General features: G+C 39.1%; 2 protein-coding genes across 6 annotated transcripts in view; one reads left to right on the forward strand and one right to left on the reverse strand.

The window, feature by feature from the left end:
• The window catches only part of LOC109831551 (protein-lysine N-methyltransferase EEF2KMT), a 46,778-nt gene extending 37,973 nt beyond the window's left edge, over positions 1–8,805 (forward strand). For 3 of the 5 annotated variants that reach the window (XM_020398893.1, XM_020398896.1, XM_020398894.1), the window contains one exon: positions 8,253–8,805. In XM_020398893.1, the coding sequence (XP_020254482.1) occupies positions 8,253–8,295 (43 nt within the window). In that variant the 3' untranslated portion in view covers positions 8,296–8,805. Of the gene's footprint in view, positions 1–83; positions 155–8,252 lie in introns of all 5 variants that reach the window. The other 2 variants (XM_020398895.1, XM_020398897.1) reach the window with 1 other exon arrangement.
• The window catches only part of LOC109831262, a 2,740-nt gene continuing 1,445 nt past the window's right edge, over positions 8,300–9,594 (reverse strand). The window contains 3 exon segments of the mRNA XM_020398595.1: positions 8,300–8,314; positions 8,361–8,660; positions 8,725–9,594. The exon segment at positions 8,725–9,594 is cut by the window's right edge and continues 4 nt beyond it. Coding sequence (XP_020254184.1) covers positions 8,300–8,314; positions 8,361–8,660; positions 8,725–9,594 — 1,185 coding nt within the window.

Raw genomic sequence — 9,594 nt, forward strand, 5'->3', positions numbered from 1 at the left:
TTCTATTTTCCTTTATTTTGTTCTCATTTGTCTTTAGATCTTTGAGGAGGTGGTCATAAAGCTTGATCAACTTTTTCTGGTAGGGCCTGGCGGACTTTCATTCTCCTGTTTTAGCTGGTTACCAACTTGGTGTAGGGGAAATATTTCTCTAAGGGTAAATTTCAGTAAACCTCCATTAACTTTGGATCATTAGCACCAACATGAGAACTCCCACACACCCACACCCCACAACAAAACCCCCACCACAACACCATAAAAAAAGGAAAAAAAATTATTGGGGGGTTTCAAAATATTCCCATGAACTGGACCATTTTCGGGGGTTGTGGGAGGAGAGAGAATTGACAAACAATAAAAAAGTTTCGAGGGGGTATATGTTATGTTGAAAGAGGGGCATTACTTTTAAAGAAATGATATTTCAGTTGGACGAACTTTCTTTTTGAAAGTTCAGGGGCATTTTTAAAACTCCTTAAAGTGTTTTTTTTGGAGTGGGGTGGGGGTGGGGGGTGGGGGTGGGGTGGGGGTTGGTGTTTCTCTAATTTCTAAACTTCATGGTTCTGTGCAAACCACTCTAAAGTCTGAAGTTCAGGAGGGTCCTGAAAACTATCCTTCTTGAATTCATTGATGCTAATGTTAAAGTATTCATTATACTTGATGGAAGGTGGTAATCTTCAAGGTGAAGGTACTGCCTTAATCATCCTAAGCTGTATAGAAATTAGTCTTTTGCACGCCAGTTGCTAGCTCCTCCAGAATTCCCTCATTTCCTCCATGCTTCCAAGTCGACCAAAATATCACAAAAATAAGATCCATGTCTTTATAGGAATGACAGCCTTTCACATTCATCGGTCCCTGTTAATAGGATTTTTCATCATATTCAATACATTACATACATATATTTCCCACAGTATTTAAAAAAGACGAAGATGCTAAATTAAATGTTTAATTTGATTAAAAGGGGAGAAGGAAGTAGGGCTAGCAACTTAATATATCAAAGGATATGTAAAGGGAAAAATAAAGACTGTTATTCTGATTAGCACACTGAAGTCACCAGTTATTTGATAGAAGAAAAAAGCATGTGGTTTGGGTATTCTTTACCTATGGATCTAATGTCGTATAAAATTGGTAGTTTGAAACTAAATAAGCATGTGATTTGCTAGTTCCTGACCTATGAATTTAACATCTTACAAAATGAAGGGTTTAAATAACATGTTGAATAAGATTATGGTTTGTTGATCCTAAATTATGAATCTAGGTCACTTTTCTTGATGCAACTGTTATAAAACCATTTTACGCAAACCCTACTGTGTTTAAGATCTTGTAAACCGTGTATCTAAGCAACTTGCAAGAAATGATCATCCATTCATACACAACTAAGGAGGAGTAAATGCAGATATCTTGAAGAATAAAGAAGGAATTGAATAATTCATTTCACTCTATTTCATCGTTTACATGAAGGGCTATATATAGAAGTATGTCAGCCCACTAAGATAGGAACTAACAACTAATTCAGTAACAAACTAAACAAACAGTAACAAATTAAACAAACTACAAATATCTACAAATATCTAATCTGTTCCTTGATTTTCTTCTAACAAACGTAATCTTCTTTTCAACACTCCCCCTCAAGCTGGTTGGAAGATGTCTTCCATGGCCAGCTTGCTCGTCAGCTTGTCGAACAGCTTTTTTGGTAGTCCATTTGTTAGAATGTCTGCAACCTGCTCATCTGTTGGAACATAGATCATACATATCTGTCCTCCTTCGATTTTTTCCTTGATGAAATGCTTATCCACTTCGACATGCTTTGTCCGATCATGAAGAACTGGATTGTGAGCTATTGAGATCGCTGCCTTGTTATCACAGTAGGTTTTTATCGGAGTTTTGACTTTCTATCTTTAGTTCATCGAGAATCCTTTTTATCCATAGCACCTCACATATTCCATGAGCAACCGATCTGAACTCAGCTTCCGCACTACTTCTTGCCACCACACTCTGCTTCTTGCTGCGCCATGTAACCAGATTTCCTCCTACAAATGTGCAATATCCCGATGTCGAACGTCTATCAGTCAAGCTCCCGGCCCAATCAGCATCCGTATATACTTCAATCTGCAGATGATTTCGTTTCTCAAACATTAGTCCTCTTCCCGGTGTTCCTTTTAGGTACTTTAGTATTCGGTAAGCAGTCTCAAAGTGTTCAGGTCCTGGTGAGTGCATAAACTGACTTACTACACTCACTGCGAAGGCTATGTCGGGACGTGTATGTGATAGGTAAATTAACCTTCCTACCAGCCGTTGAAATTGTTCTCTGTTTTTCACTTCTTCAGGTTTCGCTGGCTGAAGCTTCACATTATGTTCGATTGGTGTTTCAGCAGCCTTACAACCGAGTAGTCCTGTTTCTGACAGCAAGTCCATCACATATTTCCGCTGAGATACAAAAATTCCCTTCTTAGATCGAGCAAACTCCATTCCGAGGAAGAACTTTAGAGGTCCTAAGTCCTTGATCTCAAATTCTTTAGCAAGAGACCTTTTGAATCTTTCCTGCTCAACATGATCATCACCAGTTAGTATAATATCATCTACGTAAACAATTAAGATTGATATCTTTCCTTCCTTTGAGTGCTTGTAGAACAATGTATGATCTGATTGACTTTGAGTGTACCCGTAACCTTTGACAGTTTTTCCAAATCGTTCAAACCATGCTCGTGGCGATTGTTTTAGACCGTAAAGCGACTTCCGAAGCCTACAGACTTTCTTGCACCCTAGTTGTTCTTCAAATCCCGGGGGTAGACTCATAAACACCTCCTCTTCTAGGTCTCCGTTTAGAAATGCATTTTTCACATCTAATTGGTGTAGAGGCCAATCAAAGTTTGCAGCTAGGGATAATAGAATACGAATGGAATTGATTTTTGCAACCGGTGCGAAGGTCTCTTGGTAGTCAATCCCTTGAGTTTGTGTGTATCCTTTGGCCACTAAGCGTGCTTTATACCTTTCAACACTCCCATCAGCTCTACACTTCACAGTAAATACCCACTTGCAGCCTACGGTTTTTTTCTCCCTTGGTAAATCTACTAAATCCCAAGTCCCATTCTTCCTTAGAGCATTCATCTCTTCTATAACTGCTGATTTCCAATCTGGATTGGTTAGTGCTTCTTGGATAGTGGTTGGAATGAATAGGTTGGAGATCTTTGTGGTATACGCTTTGTGATTTTTTGACAATCTATGGTATGACACGTACTTAGCAATAGGATGATTGGTACAGCTACGGACACCTTTCCTAAGAGCTATGGGTACTTCAAGATCTGGTATAGATGGAGTAATTTCTGGTGGTAAAGATGGATTTAGCTCGGGAGAGAAAAAGTTAGACTTACTTGAGTCATGGAGTGATCCATCCGACGGAGATGAGGGTCGGCCTAGTGTTGAAGATGTTGGAAGACCACTATTTCTTTGAGTCCCTCTTCTGGTGTACACAAGAAGCTCAGGCTGAGTGTTTTTCTCCTGTATTTCTCCCCCTGAACAAGTATTTTTTAAGCTCGGCTGAAGTGAGTCATCGACTAGGTTTTTTGTGTTTTTTGAACTTGGTTGAATTGGAGGATTCTGGTCATTTTCAAGAGACAGAGAAGGTATAGGCAATGGAGGTATAGGTAATGGATCAATTTCCCAAAACTGGGTTTCACTCTCAATCTCCCCCTGAAGGCAGTTTTGGCGGAAGTAAGCTTGATTCTCTACAAATGAGACATCCATGCTCACGAAGAATTTTTTGGACCGAGGGTTATAGCATTTATATCCTCTTTTATTTGGAGCATATCCTAAAAAAATACATTTTTCAGCTCTAGGATCGAGTTTGGATCGAAGTCTATTAGGTAGATGAACATATACAGTGCAACCAAATATTCGCAGAGGAAGGTCCGAAGCTAGTCTATAGTTTGGGAATATTTTTCTTAGACTCTCAAACGGTGTGGTGTATTTTAATACACGAGTTGGCATTCTATTAATCAGATACGAGGCTGTCAAGATTGCGTCTCCCCACAAATATTTTGGTACATGCATGGAAAACATGATGGCTCTAGCAACTTCAAGGAGATGGCGATTTTTTCTTTCTGCTATGCCATTTTGCTGAGGGGTATCACTACATGTGGAATGATGTTGAATTCCTTTTTCTTGAAGAAAGGTTCCTAACATTTCGTTAAAATATTATGTTCCATTGTCAGAATGGAGAATTTGTATTTGTGTTTGGAATTGGTTTTCAATCATGTAAAAGAAATTCTTGAATATTTTTTCCACTTCAGATTTTTCGCTCATCAGATACACCCAACACAACCTAGTATGATCATCTATGAAAGTTACAAACCACTTTTTTCCGGATAAAGTTGACACCCTTGATGGTCCCCAAACGTCACTATGAACAAGATGAAAAGGTTTTGATGCACAATATGATTTAACTTTATATGTAGTATGATGACTTTTTGATAAATGACAACTTTCACATTCAAATGAAGAACAATCGATGTTTTTAAACAATGATGGAAACAAATACTTCAAATAGGGAAAACTCGGGTGTCCTAATCTAAGATGCCAGAGCATTATTTTTTCATGAACAGAAAGAGAACTCATACTGGAACTGAGTCCTTGAGCTTGTTTATTGCCGAATTGGTCATCATCAAAGAAATAGAGACCATCCACCATCTTAGCACTGCCAATCATCGTCCCCGTAGTCTGGTCCTGAAATTCACAATGAGAATCAAAGAATATGACACGACAGTTAGAATCTCTAGAAAGTTGGCTTACTGATAGGAGATTGCATGAAAAATTTGGAACATGAAGAACAGATTTAAGAGTGATAGTATTTGAGATTTTTATATCTCCTGTTCCTGCTATAGAGGAGAATCTCCCATCGGCTACTCGGACTTTTCTATTGCTGTAACATGGTGAATAAGAGTGGAAAACTTTTGACAGATTTATCATATGGTCAGAAGCACCTGAATCAATGATCCATGGTGTAGAATTGGAATAGAATTGGAATGACACGAGAGAGCACAAGGGTTCCTACCTGTTTGAGCCAAGGAACTACTAGGAATACCAGATTCGGAATTGGATTTCAGCAGCTTTAGAAGGAGATTCATCTGTTCTTTGTTGAAAGGACTGGTGTTGGAGTTTGCTTCATTTGCGGCTGCTGTTGGACGCTGAAACTTCTCTCCAGGCTTGCCACTCTTCCAATTTGCTGGTTTTCCATGGATCTTCCAACACGTCTCGCGAGTATGTCGGGGTTTGTTGCAGAAATCGCACCAAATTCTCGGTTTTTCATCTCCACGTCGCTGAGAATTTTGATTTCTGCTCACATTGGCCTCGGCAGTAAGTAGGGCAGAATTTTCCATCGGTGCTACTGCTTCCTTCTTTCCCATCATAACATTGCGACGACTCTCTTCTCGCCTTACTTCAGCAAATACTTCCTCGAGTGAAGGAAATGACCCACGCCCAATAATTCTACCTCGCACTTCGTCGAGTTCTACCTTCAAACCTACAAGGAATTTAAAGATCCGATCATTCTCCACCATCTTTCGATGGTGCTTGTAGTCGTCTGGCGATTTCCACTCATAGTTGTTGAACATGTCGAGATCCTGCCAAAGTCTCTTGAGCATGTGAAAATACTTGGTGACAGTGTCGTCTTTCTGTCGGATCTCTCCAAGTTGGAGCTGCAGCTCATACACTTGCGATTGATTACCTAGATCAGAGTACATCTGATGAATGCTGTCCCAAAGCTCCCACGCAGTCGGGTAGTTCATGTAATTAGAGGCGATGTCTTCATTCATGGAGTTGACGAGCCACGCCATCACCATTGAATTTTCTGCATCCCAGGTCGCATACGTCGCCTCTTCAATTGCGGGAGCCTTCTTGTCTCCAGTCAGGTAGCCGATCTTGCCTCTTCCTCGAATCGCCATTCGTATGGACATTGACCACCGTAAGAAATTATCGCCATTAAGGCGAATACTGGTGATCTGGAAGGAATGAGATTCATGACCAGGGAGTCGGTTTTCTTGTGAGGGAGGATTTGTGGTTTCTGAAGATATATCTGACATGGTTATAGGTGAGGATAAGGAGGGGTTGCTGGAATAAGTCCAGAAAAAAAAAAGAATTCTAATGAGCGGAACAATATTCCTGCTCTGATACCATCTTGAAGAATAAAGAAGGAATTGAATAATTCATTTCACTCTATTTCATCGTTTACATGAAGGGCTATATATAGAAGTATGTCAGCCCACTAAGATAGGAACTAACAACTAATTCAGTAACAAACTAAACAAACAGTAACAAATTAAACAAACTACAAATATCTACAAATATCTAATCTGTTCCTTGATTTTCTTCTAACAAACGTAATCTTCTTTTCAACAAGATACCCTTCATCTATGTATTCAATAACACTTATCATCCTTCAACTATTTTATTAGCACTTAACACCCCTGAATTCATACTTTTACAAAAATGAATTATAGATAACTCCGTCCCTCATGATTTTAGGGGTGTTAAATGCCAATAAAATAGTTGAAGGGCGTTAAGTGCTACTTTGCAATTTACCCATGAAGAAGTTACAAAACCTTTTGGCCTTTAAATGTTGGGTTTTTGTCATATTAGACCCCCAAATCTTTGATGTTAGACTTCCACATCTTCATATTTCTAATTTAGACCCTCAAATACATTAAATTCTCTTAAATAAGAAACTTAAATCTTTTAAGTAGTTTAAATAAGACCCCCATTTCAAATAAATATGAAGAATTAGGTGTCTAATTTAGAAAGATAAAGATTTGAGCATCTAACATAGAATTTAACAAAGATTTGAGGGTCTGATATGACAAACTATGATTAGGTGAAAATATATACTCTTGAGCTTAACTTTTTTGTCTTCCACCTTTCCTCTGGAGCTTTCTATATGTTCTCAAGTGTAGCGGGATTCTTGAGAGAGTTCAAAGGTTTTGAGAGCATGATGGTGGAGATGAAGCTTGGGTAAAGGTACAGTTATTCACATCTTGTTAGAAGAGGGTGAGATCTGCCTGAATCATATGAAATACTACTTGCAGGAATCATCTGAGATGTTGATGTCATTCAAGCGCCTCCAATCCAAGAATGTATAGTGGATTTCTTTCATATGACACCTTAACGTTTTGTTCTTTTGAGTTTGTTATCTAATAGGATAAAATAGAGCAACCATTTCAACCTAGAAGGTGACTTGAGACTGGGTCCCTAAGTAGCGGTCAATTTCAAATTCATCCAGGAACCAAGAGAAAACGACTAAAGTGCAGGCTCAGTTAGAACCTAAAGCCGTCTGACTAACTTAAGAGTTTTAGTTATGCTAAGCTAAATCAGAATAGGGTGGATTAGACTGGATCATTATGGTGAAGCAAATCACTGTTGGAGACGAACTCAAAATGATCCTTTAGAAGACAGCCTGGAGGAGTTTTGAAGAACTCGATTAAATTTGAAATTTAAAATTGGAGGGAAATTTTTAAGAGATCCTGGTGTGGAAACGTGGGTGAACCAATTTTAGCACAACTTGATGAGGATATTGATATGGAAACTTTGGCGCAATTTTCATCCTGGGGAAGCTATGATCCTCGTGGTCTTGCCTAAAGGCCGTGAACTTCTAGAATGCGGAAGGCAAAGCTTTATGTCAAGGTAGCAGTACTATGGAAAATACCTCCATGCAAATACCTGTCTTCATTTGTTTATGGTAGTACTCAACATAATGGAAGTTTAGTATGGTTGCTGGGGATTATGAGAAATAGGATATTCTAACTTTTGTTGAGGAAGAAACCATAAGCAGAATAGCTGACAAGAGACGAGATATAGAGCTTAACTACATCCCTAGGTTCAATGATTAAAATTAAAATAATTAAATTAAATTAAGTTATACATAAAGCAGAAACAAAGCAAACAAGAAATTGAAGTTCTTTGAGTAATTTCATCTGCAGGTCATGTCCAGGAAAATTTAGGGTTGTATCGGGAGTAAAAGAAGGCTTGATTAAGCAAAGACCTCAATTCATTCTTTTGAAAGAAATGTATAAACTTATGTTTAAGATGTTGGGAATTTATTGGAGCAACAAACAAATGAATATCGTGCTACAACACTTGCTTTGGTTGTGCATGAATCATTAGGCTTCAGCCATAAATCCTTATTTAATGTACACAAATAAATGCTTTCAGCCGACAAATCTTTTTATTATGTAGAAATGATGGTTGTATTGATTTTAACCTTCATTTATCAGTTCGAGCGCAGTCTCAATAAGAGAGTTAAGAGGTTTGCCGTGACGACTCAGACCCACACTGCCTGAAAATGCATTGAAGCATTCAAGCTCTGACATGGTTTCTGCAACATTCTGAAGCTCAATATCCATCTCAAAATCATTAAAGAACTTCATGTACTTTTTATCGGAAATCATCAGCCAAATTGCTAGCTCGATCAGAAACATCCTGATTCTTGGAACTTTTATTGATGGGTAATTGTACACTTTCAGCATTTGCACGAGTCTATATGCGAATTGGACCTCTTGGATGCATGCTGCCTTCAGTTCTTGAGCATATTCATTGTAGTTTATGAACCTGAAGATCTGAGTTGCGAGACCAAGTGAAACTTCCAGCAACTTCATCTCTTCACCCATGATTGTATTCAATACCTGAGAAAGATTATAGTATAGTTAGGAGTTCTATTTGTTTTATTTTGACTTGCAAGTTTTAAACTAGTAATTCAGGGAGAAATCTTACGATAGGGATAGCAGCAGTGACACCCCTCAACCGAGAAACACAAGCAGCTCCATTGAAAGCACACAAGTTCTTCAAGATCCTGAAAGAACTGATTCTTACAGCAGTGTCAGTAAGAGAAGTGACCAGTCTCTCCACAACTTGCTGTATTTTCAGAATTCTGTCGCAGTTTCGCGCATTCTCTAGTGCCAGCATTGCCAATGCTTCTCCTGCTTCCACTCTCAGCTCAACCTGTTGTTGTGAAGCGGAATGTTCGCTGAGGAATAACCTAAGCAGCTCCTTGATCATCCCTCCTGTAGATCCAATCTTCTCTCTTGCTTCCTCATCCATCGCCAAACTTGTTAGCACCTCGATCCCCAGTTTCTGAAGTATCATGTGATTCTGTGCATACTGTAAGATTTCCCGTATGTTGCTGACTGTAAATACAATCTCTGAAATTTCTTGTCTTAACACTCTCCCAGTATTGCCTGTTGTGCTTGCTAGCATCTTTACTACTTGGAGTGATCTCTTTACTGCTTGTATCTGCGCACTGGATGCACATTGCATTCGGCACAATCTTGCATTGATGCTTGTAAAATCTATTATCTCTGCCAGCAGGCCTCTGGTGTTGCCGATCTTTCCACAGTTGTCATGGTCATTTGCAAGCTTCTTGAGTATAAGGAGGCCTAAAAGATTGAACGTCGTGAAATCGTAACCTTCTTGGTCTGCAATGGTGCTTCTATGGGTTACTTCGTCGGGCCTTGATGGCCACATTTTGCCTCTGAAGAGTAGGGATGAGATTGATTCCATGGCGCCTGGAATCCCAGCGACACGAAGAGCATTCTGCTTCTTTCCTGCAAGCTTTGATAC

Source organism: Asparagus officinalis, chromosome 2 (assembly GCF_001876935.1).
Source record: "Asparagus officinalis chromosome 2, Aspof.V1, whole genome shotgun sequence".
Lineage (NCBI taxonomy): Eukaryota > Viridiplantae > Streptophyta > Magnoliopsida > Asparagales > Asparagaceae > Asparagus > Asparagus officinalis.